This window comes from Aspergillus uvarum (assembly GCF_003184745.1).
Source record: "Aspergillus uvarum CBS 121591 unplaced genomic scaffold BO82scaffold_10, whole genome shotgun sequence".
Lineage (NCBI taxonomy): Eukaryota > Fungi > Ascomycota > Eurotiomycetes > Eurotiales > Aspergillaceae > Aspergillus > Aspergillus uvarum.
This window is the reverse complement of record NW_020291307.1, coordinates 227,690-253,939: the sequence shown is the minus strand read 5'-3', so window position 1 is coordinate 253,939 and position 26,250 is coordinate 227,690. Positions and strand designations below refer to the sequence as shown.

The 26,250-nt window shown below is 52.4% G+C and overlaps 9 protein-coding genes across 9 annotated transcripts; 2 read left to right on the top strand and 7 right to left on the bottom strand.

The window, feature by feature from the left end:
- Positions 1-253: 253 nt before the first annotated feature.
- BO82DRAFT_329328 (RTA1 domain-containing protein) lies at positions 254-1,440 on the bottom strand (the record flags this gene model as incomplete). Its single annotated transcript, XM_025633049.1, has 3 exons — positions 254-910; positions 972-1,214; positions 1,272-1,440. 3 exons carry the CDS (start codon positions 1,438-1,440, stop codon positions 405-407), a joined length of 918 nt encoding a protein of 305 aa, XP_025494813.1. The 3' UTR covers positions 254-404.
- Positions 1,441-3,480: 2,040 nt separating this feature from the next.
- Positions 3,481-4,959, bottom strand: BO82DRAFT_351813 (putative histidine acid phosphatase). The gene is made up of 2 exons (XM_025634523.1): positions 4,322-4,959; positions 3,481-4,251 (listed from the first exon to the last, which is right to left on the bottom strand). The coding sequence occupies exons 1-2, from the start codon at positions 4,922-4,924 to the stop codon at positions 3,532-3,534; spliced, it is 1,323 nt and encodes a 440-aa protein (XP_025494812.1). The 5' UTR covers positions 4,925-4,959; the 3' UTR covers positions 3,481-3,531.
- Positions 4,960-6,390: 1,431 nt separating this feature from the next.
- BO82DRAFT_429946 (uncharacterized protein) lies at positions 6,391-7,862 on the bottom strand (the record flags this gene model as incomplete). Its single annotated transcript, XM_025640579.1, has 3 exons — positions 6,391-6,440; positions 6,507-7,781; positions 7,833-7,862. The coding sequence occupies 2 exons, from the start codon at positions 7,860-7,862 to the stop codon at positions 6,528-6,530; spliced, it is 1,284 nt and encodes a 427-aa protein (XP_025494811.1). The 3' UTR covers positions 6,391-6,440; positions 6,507-6,527.
- Positions 7,863-8,630: 768 nt separating this feature from the next.
- On the bottom strand, positions 8,631-10,081 carry BO82DRAFT_408677 (uncharacterized protein; the record flags this gene model as incomplete). Its single annotated transcript, XM_025639702.1, has 2 exons — positions 8,631-9,831; positions 9,881-10,081. 2 exons carry the CDS (start codon positions 10,079-10,081, stop codon positions 8,731-8,733), a joined length of 1,302 nt encoding a protein of 433 aa, XP_025494810.1. The 3' UTR covers positions 8,631-8,730.
- Positions 10,082-11,276: 1,195 nt separating this feature from the next.
- BO82DRAFT_351812 (sulfurtransferase) lies at positions 11,277-12,806 on the top strand. Its single transcript, XM_025634522.1, has one exon. It carries the CDS (start codon positions 11,749-11,751, stop codon positions 12,424-12,426), a length of 678 nt encoding a protein of 225 aa, XP_025494809.1. The 5' UTR covers positions 11,277-11,748; the 3' UTR covers positions 12,427-12,806.
- Positions 12,807-12,812: 6 nt separating this feature from the next.
- On the bottom strand, positions 12,813-15,259 carry BO82DRAFT_399439 (uncharacterized protein; the record flags this gene model as incomplete). Its single annotated transcript, XM_025639110.1, has 5 exons — positions 12,813-13,410; positions 13,458-13,805; positions 13,860-14,194; positions 14,239-14,763; positions 14,846-15,259. 5 exons carry the CDS (start codon positions 15,257-15,259, stop codon positions 12,813-12,815), a joined length of 2,220 nt encoding a protein of 739 aa, XP_025494808.1.
- Positions 15,260-17,191: 1,932 nt separating this feature from the next.
- BO82DRAFT_399438 (MFS general substrate transporter) lies at positions 17,192-19,091 on the top strand (the record flags this gene model as incomplete). Its single annotated transcript, XM_025639109.1, has 9 exons — positions 17,192-17,438; positions 17,484-17,599; positions 17,647-17,713; positions 17,772-17,911; positions 17,962-18,235; positions 18,291-18,391; positions 18,441-18,630; positions 18,680-18,793; positions 18,859-19,091. 9 exons carry the CDS (start codon positions 17,192-17,194, stop codon positions 19,089-19,091), a joined length of 1,482 nt encoding a protein of 493 aa, XP_025494807.1.
- Positions 19,092-20,073: 982 nt separating this feature from the next.
- BO82DRAFT_276841 (o-methyltransferase) lies at positions 20,074-21,611 on the bottom strand (the record flags this gene model as incomplete). The annotated part of the gene is made up of 5 exons (XM_025631162.1): positions 20,074-20,390; positions 20,444-20,904; positions 20,968-21,091; positions 21,155-21,281; positions 21,363-21,611. The coding sequence occupies 5 exons, from the start codon at positions 21,609-21,611 to the stop codon at positions 20,074-20,076; spliced, it is 1,278 nt and encodes a 425-aa protein (XP_025494806.1).
- Positions 21,612-23,493: 1,882 nt separating this feature from the next.
- BO82DRAFT_381407 (aquaporin) lies at positions 23,494-24,867 on the bottom strand (the record flags this gene model as incomplete). Its single annotated transcript, XM_025637852.1, has 4 exons — positions 24,505-24,867; positions 23,836-24,390; positions 23,685-23,755; positions 23,494-23,577 (listed from the first exon to the last, which is right to left on the bottom strand). Exons 1-4 carry the CDS (start codon positions 24,791-24,793, stop codon positions 23,494-23,496), a joined length of 999 nt encoding a protein of 332 aa, XP_025494805.1. The 5' UTR covers positions 24,794-24,867.
- Between the last annotated feature and the right edge of the window lie 1,383 nt (positions 24,868-26,250).

Sequence of the window (26,250 nt, the reverse complement as noted above, 5' to 3'; positions counted from 1 at the left end):
AGACCTAAGCCAATGCTACTGATCTTTTGATTAGACGCCGACTGAGGCATCGGTCAATTCAAGGGCGTTGTTCCACCCCCGCATTCCTCAGTTCAAGAAATGCATCCATGTCACGTGTCACTAGAAAAGATGGAGTAAGCAACTCACAAATCACAGAGTTCCTGCCAGAGAGCTCCTGTGTATTTCTGGAGGCTCTGCTTATTCCGTGAAATACGCGCTCAGAGATGTCAACCTTTTCTCCAGATCATGGCTAAGCGGCACAGATTTGAGGCCGAGATATGAGTCCACTATACCTATCCCGAGAATTATATGACACAGAACCACTATACAGGACCATCTCTCCAGCAGAAATCATTCACGACATATACTACACACCCACCTACCAGGGATTCAACACTACCCACTCAGCCCAGATATATCTTACTCATCTGCACATCATTCCCCTCCTCATTGAACGCCATATCCATCTGATACACCTTGCGGTTCAACAGCAACACCCGCGAGGGATGCCACACCGCCATCACCACCATTCCCAGCAGCATGGGCAGCGCATCAAACACGTACGCAAACACCTCATGTCGCCCTAAATACCCATCGCTACCATTGGTCCCGGCACTTGCGTACTCCACCAGCCGGTACACCGAGCGCACCAGGATCATCGCGCTGGCGAAGTAGAGGGCGAGCAGGGTGGTCTCCCAGGTAGCGTGGAACCAGCCGTCGGTAGCGATGCATGAGGAGATGGATTTCGAGGAAGGACTGCGGTGGATGCGATAGTGGAAGGCGGTGGCGACGAGGACGAAGACGGTAAAGAAGATCAGTTGAATGACTAGGCCGGCGATGATGACGTTTTGGCCGGTCGTGAGGGCGGAGGGGTCGGTGGTTGTGTGAGTAAGGATCGCGCCGCCTTTTGCTCGGGGTGTTAGGCTTCTTTCGGGCAGATGAGAGATAAATGCAGGAAGCAAGGGGCTTACCTGCTCCTTGAATTAGAAAGGATATGATATCCCCTGCAACAAAGATCACCGTGAGCCAGCGTGTTGGCACGGAGCTGAGCTCTTCTTTGTCGAGGTAGAAGATTAATCGGCCCAGAGTCATGTATAAAGTTGCTGCGTAGAGAGGGGGTGCGAGGAGAATGAACAGCGTCTGGATGGTGAAGATGGAGAGGTTGCTTGTATTGTTGTGTGCTCCGGCGCGCGCAATGTAGCCGATTGCTTCGACTGCATGATTTACATGATAAGCGGCATCTCCTCCCATGCTCTGCTGAAGACACTCACATATTCCGCCCAGAACGAAGCAGGTGAAATACCAGGCGTGCGCCTGGGCCAATTGGTAGACATGGCAGGCGGTTACGGCAATGAAGAGGAGAACGAAAATGGCGGCGGCAGCGACGGAGGGATTGTAGTTGTAGAGCTCGTAGGAGCCATCCGCGCTGGATGAACTCATGTTATCATCGATTTCGGTTTGAGTTGATCCGCTGTATAGGTGCGATGTAGGTCAATCGACCTTGAAATTCGAGCTGCGAGCGATGCGCGGGCCCGGACCCGGAGAGCGATATTTACAGGAGAAAGAATCATGACGATGATAGAATTGAGAGCCCGACTCTGCCTTGCAAATCAACGGCATGTGTCTGTCGCATTTTGAAACTCACACTGGTGTTTCTTGGTGTTGGTCTTACTCAGATCCGCGATTCTCAGACAATTAGCCCCCAAATTGACGGGCAGCCCCATCAGACGGATGCTAATGGGGCCAAATCAAGTACGCTATTGGTTCCTGCGTAGACACTTGGACAGAAATGATGATCGGCTTGCGGTCCTTGAGGCTCTTCGTCAGGGACCGCGGTCGCGAACAGCGTCTAGCCCATGGGCTGCCCCGTATGGGTAGGGGTCTGATTGAAAGGGTCCTCCAGCTGGGCTGTGCACTGCATGTAGATCAGTGATAGGATCACAAGTGTGATTAGTGATAGTTTCAAATTAGGCTTGGCTGTAGGTTTGCTTCTTGAAACTGCGAATCGAGTAACAAGGGATCCTCATATTGAACGTATGCAGCGTGGCCGACAACACCAAGATGAATTGCCCAAGTACAGCAGGCAAGTATATTCAAACAAAAAAACCGATAAAAAGACAGTGATTACAGCTTCTGAGTTATCAAACACACCAAACACAAACGCTCCAATACACGCCCAAGTAGACCAGCCATTCACTACCTCTTCACACGCACCTTCCCCCTCCACTCATCAACCCAATCTCCAACTCATCATCACCAACCACCTCAAAACAATAACCCCGGTCCCCACTAGTTCTACCCAAAGTCCACCCTCTATTTCCTCCTTCCATCAAAGCCCCTCCTTGAATTCCTGGATTCATTCCGAAATCTCCCCCAAAAGAACGGGAATCTTCAGACCTTCTTCCCACCGTAAGTCTTCTCCTTGCTCACATTCGATATCTTAACAACTATCTCACATTCCCAGGGGTGGGGCCTTCTGCGGCCCCAGGTGGGCTGTGCGGTGGTGGGTGTTTAATGATCCGTCGTATTTACAAGGTAAGCCCTGCTGGTTACATGTCATTGTGGGTTGGCCTACGGTTTGTTGGGTCCAGGGGAGGGTTAATGGGTTTGTGTCTAGTGCTTCTATCGATGCTCCGTTTGAACCAGTCTACGTTCCATGTCGCGGGCAAATGGACAACTTAGATTTCCGGGGGCAAGATAAGGAAGAGAGTGTGGGAGCCAGATTATGCTTCTGGTCAAACCAGAGGACGATACTCTATCGGTCTATCAGAAGGAGGGGGGGCTGATTGGACGTCATGCACACAACGAAGCTCGCGTTCTACGCGTGCTGCAGCCCAGAGGTCATCTGAATTGATGAGTTGATGCACAGTTGACAGGTACCTGTAAGTAACATGTGAAATCTCTGCATCGGGTTCGCTGTCTAACGTCTTTAGTGGATGGTCTACGATGATACCGCTCAGCGCTCATGTTTTCCATGCTGATCTCATCAGATCTCCCTTGGTTACTGACTACCCTTCAATACACGTGTATCAGCACAGCACAGCACGACGCAATGCATCCCCGCTCGAGGGAGCTGAAGCTCCTCCCGAAAGTAAAGTGGACACATCGTGAACATCATCTTCGAAGATAATCTCAGCAGGCAGGAGTATTCCAGATTCCAACCGGGTGCCTGCATGCACCAACCCAGTCGAGATGGATTGTGAGGACCACGAGTCTCGTGTATCGACCTCTCGCAGAGACGCGAAGGTCTTATGATGGTGGGATGGTTGACTATCTACTTCAAGTGTCTGTCATGCAGGGCTTGGGTGGACTTATCGTGAGCATCGACAACATTAACCTCGATTGTATGATGTGATACGATCAGTCCAGATGTTTTTGTACGTAATGATCGCATGCCATCATTTATCACAGTGGGTGATGGTGGGTTTGAATGAACCAACAAGTCGTTTGCGAGAGTGAAAGGAAAAGTTATGTATATTACAACTATATCAATCGTTACTCATTAACTCCAATACATACAACCCGTCCAACCTAATTATAAATGCTCAAGGTGTCAACAGCAGACCCATTGCCACAGGCCCCTCCAAAGTCACCGTACAGCTCCTCTCTCTCCTGGATGAACTTGCTGAACCCCTTCCGGGAGCAGCTCTCACCAGGACCATCGCGACAGCCAACCAGCGGCTGCGGCGCCGAGTTCACCAGGACGCGGTAGTACTCCGGGCTCTCGTAGCCGGGAACATCACACTCCAGCCGCTCGATGGCAATGTTACCCAGGAACGGAAGGATGTGGCTGCTCTTCCAGGCGCGGTTGTAGTTGACCTGGTCGAGGGGCATGGTGGTGTTGATGTTGTCCGCGCCGGTGAAGGCGCTGTTGTTGAACAGGCCCAGCGCGGTGACGACCGTGGGCGGGAGCTCGCGGTGAGTGAACGACACGTACAGCGTGTCGCTGGTGTTGGTGTTGCCGGAGACCATGTCCCAGCTGGCCTTGGCCCAGGGGAGGCCGATGTGCGCGCTCAGCGGGCGGCCGTACCCCGTGTTGTAGAAGTACATGATGTCGTTGGCGTACTCGAAGGACAGCCACTCGGCCGAAGTGAACAGCGACAGCGAGCAGAAGGGCGAGAAGCCCCGGATCACGGTCTCGTAGCCGCACAGCTCGAACATGGCGGTCACGTCATCGGAGGTGAAGTTGAACTTCGGGGCGAGGGTGTCGAGGCGCGCGATGATGGGAGTGGTGTAGTGGTCGATGAATTCCTGCACAGTTCTAATTAGTATCACGCAAGGCTAGATGTGGGAGGTCTGAAGAGGAGTAGCGGGAACCAACCTTAGACTGATCGCTGCCGTAGCTCGAGCTGTAGGCCGGGCAAGCCTTGTATGGGGTCAAAGAGTCCGCGCCCGTCGACTTGGACTCGGCAACCTGGACGAGGTCCAGAGCGGAGGACTGGTTGTTTGTGTAGCCGTTGATGAACCCCTCGGCAGACTTGATGGTGCGGTCGGCAGTCGAGGTCCACACTTTGTCCGCGCGGAGGGTCGGATAGTGCTGGTGCAGTTTCCTGCCCAGCGTAGTCGCTTCCTGCAGGCCGACGCGGGTGATCTTCTCGAGATGCTCCTCGTCGACGGGGGCAGTCCAGTTGCGGAGGAAGGAAAGCGCGCCGGTCGATTTCCAGTCCTGTGTGGTGTTCCGCAGCTTCTCGACGAAGGGCTCAATGTACGACTCGTAGTCGAAGTCATTGGCGTAGATGGCGGCGTGGCGCACAAGATAGGCAGCGCGGGTCACATTGCACCCAGGGTGTGGCTTGGGGTCGATGGGAGGGTCTTGAGGGGCATAGTATGGTGTGATACCAGCCAGATGGTGCAAAGGGTTAAACCCGATCCCGGCCGTGGTTGTAGCAAGGGTGCTGAGCGCGAGGACAGTAAAGGACTTCATGGTGAACGGGGTCGGATAGCCCGAGTAGGGCTGAATATTCGTATTGCGGGATGGTTGCAGCTGCACTGCACATTAATTGAGTGAGAGGTTAGCAACCTATATAGGTTTTCTGGTTCCAACAGTCATCCCAAAAAAACAATAGCAACACAGGGAAATTTACCTATTACATCATGGCCAGGCACCAAAGTATCTCCAGATAAAAGCGACGATGCAGTCATGGGCCAGCTCCATACGTCACCGCTCTGCCGGACATCCTTGGAGATGCGCCAGGGCCCAGGTGGAGCCCATCCGGCCAATCCGCGCCGCGATGCGGCTTTAAGGGTCGCCCCGGCAAGAATTTAGCACCGAGTCGGGGAGAAGGTAAATCGCTGCAGGAGCTGCAGAGCGATAAATTTAGCCTACAGCCTCTGTCGTGGCTGAGTGGTTTTGGCCGACAAGTCATCAACATCCTAAGAGGCAGAAGATGAGTGTCTGTGGTTTTTTCTCCCTTCGGTCGCTAGACTATGTCATCGGACAGGAAGCTTGTCACCGACAAATTGGTGGACCGTTCCGGACTCGCCAAGTTCTGCCGGCGTCTGGGCGTTCTCCGAACGGATAATGATCGACGTCTCGTCGGGTCCATGACATAAGGTTGTCAACAATCAACATCACTTCGAGAAGACTCCTGCAGCATGAGCCGAGAACCGAGTGAGCTAACAAATAGCCGTTATCCTGGCTGGAGAATCGTTCAGAGGCTCAGCCGATGTGCTTGGCATTTAATGTTCGGGCTCAACTCGTTCGCCTATCCAGCATGCGTGCAAATTGTTCCTGCGCAAGCTGCCCGGTTCGAGGGTCGCATTGTCGCACAAAAATACATTTGGATTGTGTAGCGTAGCAATGAAGTCTAGCCCGACCTGGTCTTAAACTAGGCTCGTTAGCATCTTTGTCCCAGAAATAGATTATCGCCTTACAATGACATCCGCGAGGTGTATGAGCGACTTTTCAGATCTGTGGCCTGATTTCTGCGATCAAATACAGCTTGTCATCGCGACATCATGGAAGAGATCTTCATAGTGGTGCTTCGTTCGTCTGGATAGAGTGCCCGGAGTGTTGAGAGTGAATACTTGGGGAAACAGAAAGATGGAGGGCGATGGTACTGAGAAGAGTGTGGTTGACACGACGAGGCTCGTGGGCGGAGAAGTCAGTAAAAAGCACGTTTCGTGACATCTTATGATCTACAGGATCGTTCCAGGCTCCTCTGCATAACTCAGCATCGACAGGAACTCGAATTAATTAGCTAAAATCATTTCTCTAAATCTTCAAGCTTCGAGCAAGGTAAAGAAATTCAACTCAGAGACATAGCCTGTAGAAAGCCAAATTGAGCGATAAGGAAAGGTTCAGCCAGAAAAGTCTCCTCTCCCCAGCCCCAACTTCTTGAATAGTGTGTATACAAAGCGCGAACATCAAGAGCACTGCATATTGTTTCCCTGCTTTTTCCGCGAGTATCCGGAAAATGAAAAATCTGAACTATCCTTCCCTTGGAAGCAAATTTGTCATAAGCACCTCTTCTTGGAATCCGATTTGGTGGGGCGACACCACTCACATGTAGCAAGCCCCGGGCGGCCTATCGAGTTACTTTGTACTCGAATTCTTTCATCAGTGAACGCATCCCAGCAGCACTTCTATTCGCATCAACACGGCGCAGCAGACGGACAAATGTTGGACGCAATTCCTGTGGAAATGTTTCAGGAATCCACGCGATGTCATCACACAGAGCGACCTCTACATCACCAGACAAGCCAATATCAGGCCCCATAATATCAGCGGGCTCATCCTCAAAGAGTTCGTCCTCAGAAGACCCGTCATCGAAAGTCCCAATTTGAGCATGGGCATAGTTGCCAGTCTCCTTCATGACAGTACATTTGTGTACCCTCAAGTACATCAGATGCGGTAGTCGACCCAAGAGCGATAAGAGATCGCGCCAGCGGCTAGAATATACAATGACTATGGACAACTCCACTCGTTTTATTGTCTGCCTAGCCAGCGTTGTAAGGAATCTGAGGACACGAAGCGATACTGGCACGCTTTCTAGAACGATTGTTTCGAGGTGAATCGAGTGAGCCTGCGCGGCAGTCATCGCTCCTCGGGGTGGTGACACGGAATCGCGGTCAACGCCATGTTCCAGAGCACTGACAAACCACGCTGTGAAGTCGTGACCGGGTGATATTTGTCCATGCCCATCCAAGAACGAATGACCAGCCTGATCAATCCACAAACAGCGGATCTGTCGCATAAGCCGCTTGACACGCTCCCGCGAATCCCCGGTGAGCTCTGGGACAATCTCCGGGTAATTAGGCAGTCCGAAGACTAAAATCTTGAGGTTTTTCAGCTTGGGAAGGTCTGTTCTCATAATGGATTCATAGAGAATGCTATGCTGATTCTTCGAACACCACGAAGAGAAACACCAAAACATCCACATCAGAGTCTCTAGGTTGGTTAGGCGGGACAAGGCATCGGTGAATTCCTTTTCAAACTGCTGCTTGCTTCCTCCAGAAAATTCATAAGGCTTCCCTTCGGAATCTTTCGGGCAATGGCAGATTTTGAGCTCCACCTCGCGTACATGGATTGCATGCTGGCTTCGACAAATTGCCTGGAGTCCACGGAAAGCGGCTTCCTTTCCAATACCCACGCAAATGTGGATATATCTGAAAAAGAGTGGTGAAGCAAGCACGAAGAAGGTTTTATTCACCAGTCGTAGAATGGCCAAGTCGTGATTATAGCTACCAGTCATGTCGTGGCACATCACACGGGAAGATGGATCATGGAATTTGCCTCTCGTGATTGGGTGCGAACGTCCCACCCCGACATAGGACACGATCTAGTCCGCAGTCAGTTCTGAATGGTGTATTGGACCCAGCAAGAAGCTTACCATGGCATTGATCTCAGCCGGAAGATCCATGATGGTGATTGCCATTTTCCTTCGATGGGACCAGGCGTGGGCGATGAATGTCGGCGAATCTGAACTCGTCCGTCAACCGTAGCGAAGGGGCTGGGCCGAGATCCGCGGGGCTTTCACCGTAGATAACGGGCAGGCAGAGGTAGGAAGGCTGCGAGGATGTCGAAATGCGTGCTTTATTGAACGAGACAAAGAAAGTTTATAGTGCCAAACGACCGATAAAGAGAAATCGCTTCTCAAGCGCCAGAAGTAGTCGAAGTAGATATGAAGGTAGCTTGGGTCAAAAAAAAAAAAAAAAGATGACAGTGTGCGGTAATAAGAAGAAGGGAAGTGCAGAGATGAAGTAAGAGTGAGGTGTGTGATAGTAAAGTAGATGGCTGACCCTACTACAAACGGATTGCGTTCCAGCCGCGTCAGTTGTTGCCAAGGATATCGCGCCGACCGACTGAGGAAATTCTTGAGCGAGAATACCTTCCTTTGAAGAAAGTGACCCGTCTGCAGTGATGAGAAGAATAAAAGTTGACAAATGATGAAGCGAGAGTGGCCGGTGTGTTATGGTAGTGACACTTTGAAATGGTTGTTGGCCTTGCCTCAGATGGATCGGTTCTCAGGTACGCCAGTCGGACTACCCCTCTGATGGAGCAAAGCTTGGTACTCATACTAGGAAGACAATATCGCAACAGTAAAACATTTAATTCAGACTAGACCAGACTAAACAAACATATTTGAAGGCCAATTTCATACGGTTGCACTATCTCACACTCTCCCCAATCCAGACTTATGATCCCAACCTAATTTCAAAAGATGTAGCAAGCCGTCTCATCCTAGCTCGAAACCTCACAACAGAGGTCCCAGGCATTCCCCAGGCAAACTACAAAACACCCGCCAGAACAATCCGGCCCATGCCCAAGGCCAGCCGATTCGCATTGACCCGACACATCAGCGCGCGCAGCGCATACGCCGCCTCGGTCTCGCTCACCTCGGGGCCAAGCGGCGACAGCACAGGCGGATTCAGGTGCCGACTCGCGCCTTGGGCCGAGTAAGCGCAGTCGAGGATCTTGAAATTCAGCAGGCCAGGAAGCTGCACCAATGTCCACAGGACTCTCTCCCAAGTGCAGCTGTGCAGCGCCACCCCCGTCAACTCGACGGTTTGAAGCGTTCCGTAGGACAGGCTGATGATCCGCCCGAACGTCGCAGCCGACATGCACACGCCCTCCAATCTGAGCATCCGGAGCTTGGTCAGGTGATCGAGGTCCGCCTGGTCGAGGTCCAGCACCGCGCCGGTGGAACGGATGGTCAGGCACTGGAGGTTCGTCGAGCAGTGGATGACCCAGAACATCCAGGCTGCGAAGCTACGGTTCAAGACCAGGGCCCCCGCTGGCATGAGAATGTCGTGGAAGTGGTAAGTGGGGATCGACACCTCCAGGTTGGTGAGACGCGGGAGGACATGCGAGACGTCTCCGTGGGCCAGGGAGAACGCGAGAGGGAAAAAGCCCGGGTTGTCATCAACGGCTGGGAAACTGATGCGGAGCTCGTTCAGGTACAGAAGAGGCAGTTCGTAGAGCGTGCGCATGATGATATTGCAGACATAGATCATCTCTCCGGCAGTCAGGGACTCGCGAACTTGGTAATCGTAGTTCAGAGCTCGGATGTTAGGCAATTTGCGCAGGCTGGGCATCACGCCGCTGGCTAGGCCGATTGTGGTTGTGATGTCGACCCGGAGAACGTGGATGTTGTAGTTGCTGTTGGAAAGATAGACCAGCAGCGGAAATGGTCGGGAAAGCCCGCTGCGTGCTGTGTTGATGTGGATGTGCCGAGCGAAAAGAGGTGTGATCCGGATGTAGAAGCTTCTGTTCAGAAGTCGCAGCTCTCGCAGTTTCTGGGCGGTAGTCTTGTCGATGCCATTATCTAGGAGCAGGACTGTTGGCCCGAATAGCTCTTCCTCGAGGTCATCGACGAAGTACGAAGCGATCTAGGACACGTATCAGCTTAGATCGCTAGGGTTTCTGGTAAATGCCTACCATGTCCCATATTTCGTTGGGTAGCCTGTGAAATCGATCTGACATGTTGGTTGTCTCATCAAGCTTGTTCGTCTCATTGAGCTTGTGGATCTCATCCAACTCATCCATCTCAGTATCTTCCTCACCTGATTCTGGCCTTGTGATCCGTCCCATGTCATCACGATACAATCCATCTATGGTCGCTGCATACGGTGTCAACATTTTGAAGGGTTCTGCTGCGCCCGGTAGTGGTGGTGAGAATATGTGTGAATTGATCGATAACTGAACAAGCAGAGAAGAGCTTGCTTAGAGTCCTCTGCCTTTGCCTTCACCTTATCGAACTCAGAAGCGCGCAGGAACGCGTTAGTAAATGTTTTTCATAACAAGGAACACTGGAGATAATCTTCTTACAGGCTAACGAAAGTGTTTCCTTTCAGATGAAGTAGAACGGATGAAAGCGTATCTGTTCAAGGCAGCAGGTCAAAACAAGTGTAAAATTAATGATCTGATCTCAGTAAGAATCTTCAAGCAGTTCAGAATTGATGATCTCAGTAAGGTGTTAAGGAGCGGTCAAGATCGATGATCTCAATCAGATTATAAGATCAGTTGAAGCTTGAAGCCTCAGTAAGACTTTGAAAATGATTTTAGATCCATGAGCTCTGTGATGATCTTGAGACACTCCGTGATTAGAGAAGAGATGAGAATACAAAAGAAAAAAAAGTAAAGAGTAGATAAAGTGAGAGAAAGGGACCTGAGGTGAGGATGTGTATTCACCAGTTACTACAGCGCAGACATTCACTAAACGATCTCACCAGATTTCCCCAATATGGCAATACATATTAATCTGTTTTGGAAAGGAGAATCCACTCCGCCGTCATCCCCCCAGCCAGAGTAATATTAGGTCTTAGCTAAATTTGTACTCTATAGAATTCTATGCGTGACCCATCCCTCTGCTCACGAATAGTCTGCGAGGCTGGAGCGGATTATATATTCAAGCCTTGTACCGAAAACAAATATTTACTGAGACTACTCTAGAAAGTAATCTGCTTAAAATAACCAAGCTTGTCCAGAAAGCTTAGTCTAACAGCAATGAGAACATCGATGTTTTATTGCACAGTCTAAAGAAACCAAATATGAAGAACTCCAATAGAACAAGCAACCTAATAAACGCCGGGCAGACAAGCACGGGAAGTACAACGCATAACTATTTATGAAATCTGACTAATTATCCATCCACATAATCTTGCCCCGAAGGAGAAAGAAAGCAAAGGCCCAGACTGGTCCGTCCGCTCCGTCCGGCGTTACCTTCCGACAACTAGCTGAGCTCTACTCCGTGATCACGCCCCCCAAAAACCTCACTGCGTACCAATCCACGAAATCCGAAAGAAATGACAGACCCCTTCCCCTCCTACCTCATCACACCCGCAGAATACCACAATGTAGTCACCACCACCCCGACCACCACAGAGGCGAGGAGGATCATTCCCTTGGCAGCAGGGCGGCCCGCGCTTCTTCCGGCGTTTGAAGCCCACCACCTCCCTGGCACGAAGTACGAATCCAACCCAACCCTCCTCCACCCAGACTACCGATGATACAGCACGGCGATGAAGAAAAGAACTTGCACGTGGCGTATCTAGATACACATATCTACTCTCTACCTCTCTACCTACATGAAAGATGCTGCCACACTGCCCGCAAGCCTTCTCGGACTTTGAGCCTATATCACTTTCACCCGCTGCCCCTACGTATCCCCGAACACATTCAGACCTAAACGAGCACCGTACCAACTCGCATGCCACAAAAACAGATTCTTTGATCAGTCCGTCATCCGCGATGTTACCTCCCCCTACCCCCTCATGCTACCTACCGCCGAAGCCTTTGCCGCCGCCATGACAGCCCTCGACATCCGGCCCTCCGACATCCTCGTCGTGTACGACGCATACGAGATCGGGACCTATAGCGCGCCGCGCGTGGCGTGGATGTGCTCGTTCTTCGGCCATGACGCGGTGCATGTCCTGAATAACTTCCGTGTGTATATGGATTTGGGATACCCGGTGAGCTCGGGGGAGATCTCGAAAGGGAGCCGCGGTGGGGTTACGAAAGAGCCGGAGGATGCGTATCCCGTCGCGACGGTCCCGGATTCTAAGCGAGTGATCTCATATGAGGAGATTAAGGGGTTAGTTGGGGACGAAGAGGCTAAGATTGTGGATGCGAGAATCGCGGGTCGATTCAGCGGGACGCAGAGTGAAGAGGACACCAGTTTGCGGTCGGGGCATATCCCTGGCGCAGTCAATGTGCCTCTGGCGAGGTTATTGGATGAGACCTCCAAGGTGATACTGCCCGCTTGCACACTCAAGGACATCTTTGAGGAGGCAGGAGTGCCTGTCACGAACGAGGTTCCACGGTCCTGGATCTTGACCTGTAACTCCGGCGTGACTGCCGCTGCACTGGATCTAGCGCTTTCGGAAATCGGCGCGAAGGGCCCTAGAAGGTTATATGATGGTAGTTGGATGGAATGGACAAGGCGAGCCGAGGAAGAGCTGGTGGTCGTTGACACGAACAGCTGAGGGTCACTATCAATCGTTAGTCAACAATCTAAGATCGATCTGGCGATGGCTACTGGTTCTACTGTGCCAACGCGCAATGGGTCCTGGTACCCAGCCCGCCAAGGTGTCTTGACGGCCAGATGAACCCAACGAGCTGTAGCCTGCCCGCCAATGGCATTTTGGCAGACCTCTCAAGATGCTGAAGGCGTGTATGATTTCGTGTTCTATCGATAACCGTTCTCGGCGAGTAATATGTGATGATGGCGTGAGTCGTGTATTCTCATCGCTCATTCATGATCATGCATCGTGTCTGACATGAAGCAACCCAAAACATTAACGCAAAAAAGAAAAAAAGTAGACCACCCGTGTATCTAGTGAGGCGTATCCGAAAGTCGTGATTTAGTGTATCAGGTTGCGGCCACGCTTACCTGATCATCCGCTGTGCTGAGCCGATCAAAGGCTCGGATCAGGTTCTCCAAGGTTTCTCCTTGGAAGGCGCCGCCCCTAAGTCCATCCCTCGTCGGATGGTGATGATGGACAACGTAGTTAGCGGAAACCGAATGAGCTTCTTGCTGAGTCCACAGCTTTTCGTTAAATTCCCGCAAGATGGACTGCGCCTCGACGGGAATCAACGTTTCGTCGGCGCCGGTGCTCAACACCAACTGGATCGTGCGCAAAAATGGTCGACATATTCGCCACGCGAGACCCATGTGCCAAAGACCTGACACGCAGCTCACTAGCACTTCACGCCACTTTGAAGATCGCAGATTAGACGCAGCATGCAGCCCAATAACAAAAAAGTAGTGGACCATGACCACTGGTATGGATTTCCACCCGTGGCAAACACGGTACATCAAGATGATCGTTGCCATGGCATCCATGGCATCTTCTAAGACTTGCTGCGGGTCGAACTGTGTAACGGCAATAATGGTTTCCTTGGTCGTAGTGGCTTCTCGGGAATTGAAAAGCCCGCAGAGATTGACCACAGTCATGTGATAATATAGACTGCAGCAGTCAGTGGTGTGCAGGCTTGGAACGATTGGGTCACATACTGGAGGCATAAATTGTGGGGGGTTTTATTTCTTCCTATCCCAAGCACAAGTGGCAGTGTCCTTTCGAATGTGAGTAACTTCTCGTGGATTAGAGTGCCTTGTTGCCAGCTCGGAAGATCGACGCGGGGAGGCATCTGCGCCTCGAAGCTCGAAATATCATTAACAAGGATCAGGAGGTTGCGGCGGACGAAGACCCCTGTATTGGCGTAGGGCTTGAATGTCGGATAGGTGAACGGATAAGGTGCCCATTGCTGGTTTACATCTGAAAGCAAGGCTTCTTCCTGCGAGAGGTAGTTCTCGGGGGGTGCTTTCCAGGGTGATGGTTTGCGCCCCAATTGCATTGTTATTCTATTGGGTATCAGCACCTTGTATACAGCGTCATGCTGAAGGATGAGCACTGACGATTGTACATCGTAGATCCCGCAGGCAATGAGCTTATGTGCCCAATGATTTCGCTTCGCTTCCGCCATCGAATCGCTGTGGAAGACAGCCGAGGAAGGAAGATGCAACCCCAGCTGCAACGCCATTTGGCCACCATAGTAGATGTATTGCGTTCCGATTTTGTCCTTCCCAGACGCATTGAAAAACAGTCCTAGAATTAAGCTGGCTTGAACGGTGGTTAGACATACATTGTCCTTGTCCCGCTGCCAGAGACGACCGATCTCTCGGAACAGTCTCTTGGCAATGGACATTTCCTCTCTCCTGTCCCATGGTTTCTCCAGGTCGTATGAATAGTGCTACTTTGGTTAGAAAAGGTTGACCGAGGAGTAGCAATACATACACACGCAAAGAAGAGGATGGCGTGCACCAGCAATGAGGAGCAAAATTGTGTTCTTCCGGATTGAAAGTCGGCGAGGAACACACTGGGCTCGATCAAATGCCAGGTAGGATTGTCCCAGACGAAGAAGAGCGAAAACAGATGCGAGGCCACCGCACTATCAACGACAGATGTCCACTTCTCCGCTGCCGTGACCGTATACGGGGTATGTCGACACACCAGCTCCGCTTTTCCAGAGAGTCGATTCAGCCAGGCCCGCTGCACCCTGCCAAGGGTGACTCCGGGCCGTTGCGTCGACACCTGCTGGTCGAGATGCATGGCCGCATCGTGAACGGATGCGCTCCGCCGGATGGTCTCCACCACGGAGGGCAAGACTGCCGGATCACAATCATGAACGACCTGGTAAATCTGATGCAGGTCCCGAAGCTGCCCCTGAAGGACTCCTAGGGCTTGGTCTAAGGTTTCGGGGTAGTGAGGCTCCACGGATGGGGGCTTCTCCTCCCGAGATGGTGGAGCCACTGGGACTATCTGTGATCACACTGGTTCAGCACACCACTCCCCAATGGTCAGTGACGACCGAAGTCTAGCCACAGGATAATGAAGACTTTACCTCCATGGTTTCCCCTTGCGATGGGGTTGAGTCCGAGGGGAAGCCCGGATCTGGATCATTGTCCTGGTTTGTGGGTCGAGAGGAGATGAGCTGGATCATTCGTTCATGGCGTCGGATGGTGCTCCGCAGTAGGGTGAGCTCTTTTTGCTCGAGTGTGCGTTTCTGTTCGGAATAGGTGCATTCCAGAGCCAAGCCATCGCACTGGATACAAGCTGGCCTGCCACCATTGCACTTAGCTTTGCGTTGCCTACACGGATCGCAGGCACGTGAGGTGCGTATGCGGGAGCTAGATAGTACGATCCGGGACCGATCTCGCGGGATCAGGACTTTCGCCCGGGAAACTCGATCGGACGTCCCAGCTGGTTGGCCAGAGGGCCCAGTGAGAGCGGGGATAGGGCCCCTCTTGGTGCGCATGTCCAAGGTCTTCGAGTTCACGATGAAGTCCCGATCGACTTTAGACAGTCATGATCGGTGCGATCGGAGAAGTCCAATTGGCAATCGGTGGGTTGTCAGTATGATCGTGAGGGAGCGAGGGGGTGTTGAGTGCGGCTAGAAGAGTTTTGTGGAAGGGAAGATACTTCCATGTTGGACTCAACCCGAGGGAGGATGTGGGGCACACAGAATATTTATCTTATCGTTTTTGAAAGGATGGTGGTGCCCATTCGGGATCTCAGGGTGGTCGGAGAGAGGGGGGGAGGAGGATTGGAGAGGGACGGGGAGAGGTTGTTGCGGTCAAACCTCTCACATTTGTTTGGAGAATAAGTGACCTCATTAGTACTAGGGTGGAATACAAAGAGGATGAGCGTGACTGGGAGTGTGGGAGTGTTTCTAAGGAACAACCAGGGGACGGACCTATAGATTGGGAGTAGAGCGAACTAGGCTGGGATTGCCTTGTCCCGAGTCACCAGGTGAATGCCCAGTAGAAGAAGTGGAGACGGAAAAGGTTCAGAGGGGAGACGCCTGCTGATTGGTTGCCTGCTGTTCGCGCCTCGTCACGCCTTTGCTTGTTGCCTGTTCCTTCAGGCACTCGACCCCTTCCCTCACCAATTTTCACCTAGTAGTAGTATTTGTGACCTGTGTGACCAATTGTTTAGTCATCGCTCCTTCTCACCCCCGCTTGACAGGGATTCGGCTTTGATGCATGGAAATGATGAGATACGGAGCATCAGGTACGGAGTACTTACGGAGTACTTCAGCTTATTTAGAACAGATTGAGCAAATCCTAAGTCACTGAGTATCGTAGTACGTATGCACTATAATCACTAGTAGTCCCCATCCTGCACTCTTGGAGGTTGCTGTGGGCTTTTCTGCCCGTTGTATCCGCTTCTTCAGTCAGGCAAGCTCGGCGATGAAAGATATTACATAAGTATGGAGTAACTAAGTATGGTGTACTCTATGATAGACTTTCAAGGTCCCAAAATTTCCCTCACGTCCCAGAATCTTGTGTATTATACTCGTTGCCACGCATCCCAACTCTTGATTGGGCCTTGTTGCTATGACTCCTCAAATCTCATGATGCACGGCTTGTCGATCTTTGCGACTTGTAGTGAGAGAGCCCTGGTAGGTAGTAACCCCAACTGGGCGGATTATCTCTGCCCCGGACCCGGAATCTCCAACTCATGCACTCACAAAGCCGCTGACTAAGGCTTATGATCCTGTTATGCAGAGCTTCTCCAAGACCCTGTGATCTGCAAGGGCGATCTCTCCCTCCCTTCTGATGCAATAGCTGCAATCTCACCGCCACTGGTTGGACACGCCCCTGTCCATTGTTCAACCACCAGCAATGTCTCTCAACACATAATTAGTGCTTGTGCAGAATCATCCGGAGCCTCAAATACCAGGAGGCTCTATTGCTGGATAGGCGGTTGCAGTTGCTGGTCACCAACCGGCAACAAATGACCGCAATGCGCTCATTGACTTCTGGCCGGCTGGTCGGCTAGGGGACTGACAACACAAACGCTTTATGCCTGCCGTAACTTACAGGCCAAGCAATGTCTTGATCCGGGCTTGCATGTCATGAACATGTCACCTAAGTCATGGTTAATCATGAGCTTCAAGTATGCCTACACCACACTCGCCTTCAATAGTCCAGCCACTTCCTCGAATTCCGGGTCTTACTGCTCGAGGGCACGGTACTGATAGCCAGCAAATAGAGGTTCTGACAGCCACCTGCGCCGCCCGCATTCCACAGCAACCCTTGCGTAACGCTTGAGGAACGTTGCACCTCGTCAAGCAAGCAACCGCGCTGACCGCTAGGCGTTCCCCGTGAAAGCTTGGATCACCTGGGGCACACTACTCTCTTCGTGCCCACCTCTTTCGCCGTCCAGACAAAGAGTGCCCGTGACAATGGAGCAGAAGCCCTTGAGCTTTCACGTACCAAGCACGACATGTCGCGCCACGAGGCAGAGAGAAGAGACAGAATGGGATCCCGTCAGCGAGCAGAGGCTACTGCGCAAAATGGATTGGCATCTCATGCCTGTGCTGACTCTCCTCTATCTGTTTTGCTTTCTCGATCGAGGGAACATCGGCAATGCCAGGATTGAGGGCATGGAGGAGGACCTGCATCTAGTGGGTTCACAGTACAACTGGGCTCGTATGTGCCAATCCCCGATCGCTTTGCTATAATCTGACGTTCTAGTCACGGTGTTCTTCTTCACGTATACGGTCTTTGAGCTTCCCTCCAATCTGATCTTGAAGAAGATCCGTCCGTCGATATGGATACCTACAATTATGGTAGCCTGGGGAGTTGTCATGGTTAGTCGCAACATGGCCTCACAGCGTAGCTGTCTAACAGTTTGAAGACTTTAACGGGCGTCGTCTCAAACTATTATGGGCTTCTTATTGCACGACTTTTTCTCGGGATCACTGGTATGGCATTGCTTAGATTGTGCGGGGCTTTGACGGGTGTGTCCTAACGTTTCTGTAGAAGCCGGTCTCTACCCTGGAGTAGCCTACTATATCACCATGTGGTATTCCCGCCACGAGGCACAGCTGCGTCAAGCAATTTTCTTCAGCGCCGCAAGTTTTGCCGGTGCTTTCTCGGGGATTCTGGCTTTCGCGATCGGAGTATGTGAAGCAATCTCACTGCCCATGACTGGATTCTAATAAGCTGCCAGAAAATGGATGGCGTCGGAGGCTATTCTGGCTGGCGCTGGATCTTCATCATCGAGGGTATTGCTACGGTCGTCGTTGCGGTTGGGGCCTATTTCCTTTTGTACGACTATCCAGACACTGCCTCGTTCCTTACGAACGAGGAGAGAGCCTGGGTGCTGTATCGCCTGCAGTTGCAATGGTCCGACAACGGAAACGTCGTGCCAGACACAATTGCGTTCAGGTGGAAGTATGTCTGGGATGCTCTGTGCGATTGGCAGGTCTATCTGGGGATTCTTAGTACGCACCATCTGTAGGCACCGTCTTCGACCAAGATCATTGCTGACTGTCGCAGTCTACCTTGCCATGGTGTGTCCGTTGTACGGCATTTCCTTCTTCCTCCCTACGATCATCAAGGACCTGGGTTTCACATCCTCAATGGCTCAACTGTTAACGGTATGCTTTTGCTGTCTGTCTTCCATGGGATCTCAATCTCACTGTCTAGGTCCCTCCCTACGTGGCCGCCGCTGTCGCCGCTGTCGTGTCCGCCTGGTTTTCCGACCGCATGGGTCAGCGCTCCCCGCTGCTTCTGTTCCATCTCTGCTGTATCGTCTGTGGATTCCTAGTTTGCCTAGCGGGATCTGTGACATGGGTTCCGGGAGTGATCTACTTTGGAGTCTTCCTTGCAGTTCTTGGTACGAATCTCGTTCTTTTTCTGCCTGCCTTACAACTAACGATATAAAGGAATTTACCCTGCCATTCCAAACCTTGTTACCTGGCTCAGTACCAATCTCGCTGCCAGTCACAAACGCGCCGCCGGAATGGCCATGTATATCGGCATTGGCAACTTCGCAGGAGGTATGCTCATACCCGTTCTGCTACATGCAGTCCTACCGTTTTTTAAAAGTACTAACTTGTTGCAGCGATGGCCTCGCACTTCTATCGCACACAGGACGCCCCTCGATATATTCTCGGCCATTCCCTTGAGTTGGGATTCGCTCTGATGGGCGTGATCTGCGTGATCGGGATGAGGGTGGCCTATCAGCGGATCAATGCTCGACGAGTCGATAAGTTGGTCGCGCTGAGACCGGAGTATACGGTTGACGAGTTGCGGGCCATGGGGGACAAATCGCCAACCTTTCGGTACATGTTTTAGTTTAGCTCGAGGCAGTTGCGTGATAGTCATGAGGCCAATTCCAGTGTGACCTTTTATCGGTTTACTCGTATAAGGATCTTCCTTGTAGTACTAGTAGCGACCTCAATTTCAATTTGATCGAACCTGTTTTGATGCAGCTATCACGTGATGCGTCCTTCGGGTCTTCTACACATGCGGCTCTCCTTACACAACTTGCTTTTGAATGATTGAACCCAGACCAGCACTGCTCTTCAGGCGTCTTTGAGATTTACTCTTCTTCTGCGACTGGGAGTTAATATAATGAACACAGACCAACTGTCCTGGAGCGTACCTCCTACTAGTCAGATCCTGTGCGTCGGGCTAGATTCAAACCCACAGAAGGACCCAATGGAGTTCAGAAGCATGTATCGAATCTCCAGAATCAACACCGAGTTATTACAAACAGGATAGGGAGAACGGGGAACAGCAAGACGCCGAGCCCAGGTCCCAGGAATAATCTGAGAATGACGTTATCCAGTGTCTCAAGGAGAGTACAATGATGACGCCTCTGGTTCAATCATCAGTTTCCCATGCCTGACCGCGCTGGACTCCTCATCTCAGTTCTCAGAGAACACCAGAGAAATGGTTTACATTCTTCCAGATACGGATGGTAGCAAGTTTACTCCCGCACTTCGCAGATATCATACTTAGTCACCAGGCGCCTTGACAATCCTGAATCCGCTGAGTGGTGAGGGATTTCAGAGATCAAACCATTGGTACTGCGTTCAACTTCCTCATCGTGGAATCCCGAATTCATCCAGATACCCCCAATAGCTCCACAAACCAATAGATAACCAAACCGGCGAATCCAGGCTCAATTTATTCGGACTTTGATACAGTTTTACCCACACCTAAAGAAGCCAGAGAATGCCTCAGCACAACATAGCTCACACTCAAGCCGCATAAACTGTCAAGCGTCCTCAAGCGACCACGTCCAGCAAAGCCCACCGCAGGCTCAAGCCACTCAAACGACCTCACACTCAATCAGACTCTCAACTCCCCTCCTCGCAGTCCAGATCTTGACCACTCGCAGCCCGTCCACAGACTCCACCAGCGCCCGCCACTGGCTCTCCGTCCGCTCCGTCGACGCGAAGTCCGCCATCATGATGATATCCAGGCTCGTCGTCTCCCAGTACGCGTTCGTCCCGGGGATGACGTTTTCGTTGATCAGGAGCTTACTGTGGCTCTTACGCATGGCGGGGACGAGGTTCTGCAGGATGCGGCGGCAGTTGTCGTCGGTCCAGTCGTGCAGGATGGAGTGCATATAGTATGCTCTTGCGCCTGTCCACTTGTTAGGAATTGAATAAGAGAGAGAGGGGAGGGAGTGGACGCACCCTTAACGATCTGTTCTTCGAAGAAATCATGCTCCATCAGCTCGATCTTCGGGTTCAGGTTCAGCTCGCGCGCTTGGGACACGACCTCGGGCAACTCCTGCACGATCAGTCGACCAGGCAACTCGGGCCACTTGCGGTGGAACTCGGACAGGTCATGGCCTATTCCGCCGGCGATGTCGACCAGTAAAACCTCGTCCGGGGATACGGTGGCTTCCTGGACGAGGGTGTGCACTGGGTAGAACCCCAAGTCCATCCAGCTGGGACGGCCTTGGTGGTAGACGGACATGTGGTTGTTGAACTCGCTGGCGTGCTGGGGATGCTCTTTCAGGAAGTCGAAGAAGTGGAGGCTGGTGTTGAAGCCGCGCTGGAAGGCGCATTTGGTGCCGTCGTTGGGGAGCATGTAGTTGGTCGCTTTGAGGTGAGCGGGGAGGCCGAGCACTCCTGCCGTGACGCACCCGGTCCTATTTTAGAGAGGGTGGTAGAGGTTAGAGGGGGCTTTATTCCACGCGTGGGAGGCTACTTACATGCATGGGTAGGCGTCGCTATACCGAGGCGATTGCATGGTGGTTGAGAACCCGGTCCGGCGGTACTCGTCTGGCCCGGTCTCCTTGATGACGCCCATCGCGGCTAGATGTTTCAGGACCCGTGCTGAGGGACCAGGACGATATTATTTCAGGTCTATATCGAATATGAAACGGGAGAGGTCCATACCCAGCATCACCTGGCTTACCCCCGTCGCCATTGCAAGCTCAGCTGCAGACTTGGGCTTGTCATCCCGCGACAGCGCCGTGAAAAGATCCACGTCTACTCCTATCTCAATTGCCGCGTGAAGCGAGCTCTGAGGGCAGTCACCAAAGGACAGTCACCAAAAGAACATGCGTCAAGTGTGAAGGAGGGAGAGTGTGCTGAAGACACATACCTGAGACCAGCAATGTCGGACGATTGCCTCGCGCGGCGTCTCCAAGGCATACACCAGCGATCGGGCAGAATCCAGAATCCTGGTTCTTTCGAGCTCGTCATTTTCCGTGAGGTAAGCCTCCCCGTGCAGCGCGATTCTCTTCAGCAGTGCGGGCACTTCCTCCGGGTCGTTGGGAGCGATTGCGACACTATTGTTGGTGAAAGCCTCTTGGGTGGGCTTTTTGATGTGGCCGTTGTTGTGCCCGTTCATTGTGCTATCAGTCGGACTTGTCATGTTGGCTGGTACTTCAGGAAGGCAAGATTAATGGAGCGGCACAAGATCGAGATTGCAAGGGGTTGGATAGAAGCAAAAGCTCAAAGCTCAATCTAGCGCGACTCAGTCCTAATATAAAGGAGGACCATCCTGGCTTGCGCCAGTAGCGCTCGACCCGGCAAGTCGTGGGCGCCATGCGAGAAAATAAGTTTTCGTACCCCCCGAAATGTGCCAGCAATATCCATGAGCAATATGATGGGCTATAAGAGACGGATCTAAGGTGTCGCACAAGTACGGGGGAGATGTGGAGATGACAGCGCCATGGTTCGGAAGGAATAGAGAACAGGATATCCTTGACATGTGCGCTTCCGTCTCCCTGCACACCAACACAATTCCCAAGACTGTGGACCCGCGTTACACCTATGATTACATCATTATATCGGTCTGTGATTTGGATACATCGCTATGATTGACTCAGATAACTCATGCTCTTCCATCTGTCAGGACCATCCAGCAGTGAGGGATTGTTGCTTGCTCCCCAGGCTACACAGCGAACTTACTAATTCCCTCTCCCTCTATAGGCATCCATGAAATATCTGCCCCTGACAGGGATCGGTCAGCTGAATCGAGACGGTTTGTTTTTCGGGTACAGCCTATCCACGCGGCGGCGACACTCCATCGTGACAGTAGTAGTTTCGACCAGGTTTCCGATAAAGAGGATAAAGAATAAAGCAAACAATTTCGCAACAAGTTGAATGAAAGACAACACAGGGACAAAGAAACGAAGCTGAAGTGGATTCCCAGCTTCACAAGGCGAGCTGTCATCCGGCTCACGGCTATCTATTCAATCTAATCATATCGGTAGCTGTTCGCATCCCTCTTATGTCATATCTTTTGGTCTCAGGCTGTTGAAGGCTTACTGAGTCATAATTTACCTTACCTTAAGCTCAAACGGCTTTCCTAGCGCTTGCTAAGCCATACTCGATTTCGGAGCCACTTCCTGACTTGGGGTGGTCCGACATTGCCTGTTGATGTGCCCACAGGGAATTGCCAAAATGGGTAATTCGTGCCAAAGCACGAGGATGTGCACTTGTTTGTCAAGGCCGGTGGAATGGTCCATGATCCCTGCAGCATGCACTCAAGATCTTCTAATGCGCTTGGATATGTCACTATCCCCTGTGGAGGTCGTCTGGGTACGGTCTTCCAGGGCAAAGCATTGGTTTGATAATCCACGAAGGGTGCTGCATGTGGCCCTTTGTGGCCATTGCTACTTAACAGTCGTAATCGGTACAAGGGGTCAAATCTACCGGATATTCCCACGGGAGCCACAGCAGGAGCTCAAGATTGAGGGAGATGGATTTTGCTGTTGCGACTGTGGAAAGCCAGGAGCACATCCTTCCTGACTCGGGCGGGAAGAAGGGGGCCATATGCTGGGGATGATTCGGCGGACGGATGCCGTGACGATTGAGTATGAGCAGGGAGAGGAGTGGATGCTGTGGTTGGGCGGTCGCCGACTGTGTGGTAGTTCTTTGCATGAATTAGCACGCAACAAGAGTATCTCCAACTCCCCAAGCTCGAAAAGAATTACAGCTCGCCTGCAACTCTATATCCACCTCGAGGGCTGGAACGCGTTACCAGATGAACCAATCGAACAACTACCTAGGCAGATGAATCCAGATTCCGACCAGCAGATGGTTCACTCCATAGGATCTCATGTCCCGTCAAATACCCTGAAATCGAAGTCCAGCATCCAGTGCTGTAATATCATTATTCAGGCGAATCCAGAGAATCGCCAAGCATTGAAGAAATGCAACGACACGCTAATAGACACCGCATATATACATATACTGTACACAACCCGCAAGCCCTGAATCATGAATCACGACTTGGATCGGGGATCCTTCCACAGGGGATCCACGAAATACACCAACCCGTGCGCCACCGAGGCCGCCAGTGGACCGACCTAGATTGTTGTTAGCACGGTCCTTACTTACTAGGAGGTAGCCAGGTGGCCCTCCCCCGGGGCCAGTAGCACCACCACTCCACCAAGCCAGAAAGGGTAAAACTCACCCAATGAATCCAATGATATCCCGGAAACTCGGAAGCCACGTACGCCCCGAAACACCGGGCCGGATTAACACCTATCATCACATTAGCCTTCACCATCACCCCGAACCCTATCTCCACAAGCAACCCCCAGGAAAAGATAAGGAACACATACTCGCCCCAATGTATCCCGTCCGCGTAAACGAGGTACCCCACGTGATCACACCCACCACCACCCCCACCAACCACGGCCCCACGGCCGGCCCAAACACCTTCGCCTGTCTCGGATCCAACGCGACCCCGAAACACAGCCACACGATAATCAAACACGCGAAGAACTCAATCACCAGCCCACTCGTGACCGGCACCTGGGTCGTGTCGATGTAGCACCCGCCCACCGTGATGTTGCGGTCGCCGAAGGCGGCGTGCAGCGCGAACCCGGCCAGCGCGCCGCCCAGCGTCTGGCCGAGGATGTAGAGCACCGCGCGGGGGAAGGAGATGATGCGCGCGAAGAAGGTGGCCAGCGTGATGAGGGGGTTGATGTGCCCGCCGGAGCTGGGGGAGAAGGTGTAGATGAGGAGCGGTGTGAGGAGGAGGTTGGTTAGGCCGCCGAAGACCGGGGAGAAGAAGGTGACTGTCCCATAAACGCCGGAGGCCGCCGTCGAGGCGGTCATGGGCGCGTACGGGTGCGTGGTCACCCAGGCGGAGATGAAGGTGTTCAGCATGCTGGCTTGGCGGGGTTAGCTTCTTGTTGTCGTCAGGCGGATTGGGCGGGTTTGAGTTTGGCGGGTGTCAGGGGACCGGCACGGGCACGGGCTTGGGCTCTCGCCCTCGGGAGACATACCGACACACTCCAACATGGCGAACTTCCACAGATCCGGCGACAGGAACCCGCGCAGATCGAAGATCTCCTGCGCGTTCATGCACGGCGCCGCGTCGGGCACCCGGTCCAGCTCCGCCAGGTTCTTAGGGTCGCTGCGATCCAGCACGAAGTCCTGGTTGGCGCCGATGCGGCCCGCGAAGGGCGAGTTGGCGGGTTCTAGACCATGTTCGCGCAGATGGTGCGGCGTCGCCGGGGGGAGGTGCATCACCGTCTCCTCCTGCTCGTACTCGGGGAGATAGGGCACCGCCATTTGATGCAGACAGACACAAGATAGCAGCGATAGGTGGCACGAAATGTGTCAAGGGCAGAGATAGAAGAGATAAGGTCTGACGGGTGGGAAGCGAAAGCTTAAGCTTAAGGGGTTACCGTCCGGGTGCAACTCGCTTAGATGCTTCCATCGCACCCGTAATGCTATCATCATTCGCCTCCAACCGATCTCGGGGTGTACGAGTATCGGGATGAAACGGAGTTGACTTGAAAAGTGGGAGTGTGGACAACGGGATCCTTCGGCTCGGCTAACCGGCCCATCAGACCCCGGATTCCTGTGGGGTTGTGCCTGGAGGTTAGCCTTTTGCCGAGATAGAGAAGCTTTCTGGAATATAAATTGGTCAATTGGTGCTGTCCGGGGTTTGCAGGCCAATCAGGCACAGATCAAAGACAGATAAAGTCTGGCCGATGCTCGGTTGATGGATAGTCGGTGGATTGGCAGGCCACGTTGTTTGGTGCTTATGTGGTCTGGATCGATGCATGGCTATCTTTAGTAGAGGACTGGACTGGACGTAACTATATGCGGATGTGTATAGTGGAAAGGCACCTCTTGTACCATGCAAATCTCATGTCCAAGAATCACAGTACATTATTGATTTTACCGTCTATTATGACATCCCCCCTCCCCCTCTCGAGCCACAACTACAGTCCCGTACAGTACTGTCCAAAGTGAAAAGTAAAATGACAGCGGCACGGAAACCACGGCAGCAGCAGAAGGCAGTGCGCAGTAGAGTTTTCACCCATCGCAATAGTGGAGCCCACCCGTACAAAACCCCCCTAGTAAGCCCGCCTTGGCTGTTGGCACAAGGATCAACGGCAACTGTTTTTCCGCCAGTGCCCCTTCCGCCCCTTCCGCCCCTTGCCCTCCCTGCCAGTAAAAATCCTAGGGCCCGGGGGTGGCATGTTACAAGGTACATGGAGACAATCCCAAACCCCTGGGTCACACTCATCAGTTAATTTCCGGTTTTTGCCTATCAAACCCCCCCCAAACCCCCAAAATTGGCAGATCGAATCGCGTACTGGGTTTCGGAATTCGGCAGCTAGCTAGACTTGCCTGCATTCCCTTGATGGGGAGGTGGGGTGGGGTGGGCTTGGTTTGGTCGGTGGTCGCATTGCTCAGGGCTTGCTGCTACCGACTCATGGATAGATTCAGGTGCGGTACAGTGCAGGGATGCTTGCTATATTGATGGAGATTGTGGTTGTGGTTGTGGTTGCAGAATCGAGCTGTAGCTTATACTCACACTGCTGCTCTTATAAGACGTACTGTGGCACGCGCACATCGTGCGAGTAGTCATACTATACAGTACTTCATTTTTCTCGTTTTCTGACGCTTGTCGGGTATGAGGGGTCCTTGGAAGGGGTAATAACCTTGACTCTTAACTCTTGGATTCATATTCCCCTCCCATGTCTTTCTTGATGATAATGATGGCTAATGGCGAA

Bases quoted from the DNA above. Each gene is read 5' to 3' on its own strand.
- BO82DRAFT_351813 (XM_025634523.1), bottom strand. From the start codon at position 4,924: ATGAAGTCCTTTACTGTCCTCGCGCTCAGCACCCTTGCTACAACCACG. The intron at 4,252-4,321 runs GTTGGTTCCCGC...AGAACTGTGCAG, and splicing joins ACGGCAGCGATCAGTCTAAG to GAATTCATCGACCACTACAC.
- BO82DRAFT_351812 (XM_025634522.1), top strand. From the start codon at position 11,749: ATGACAGCCCTCGACATCCGGCCCTCCGACATCCTCGTCGTGTACGAC.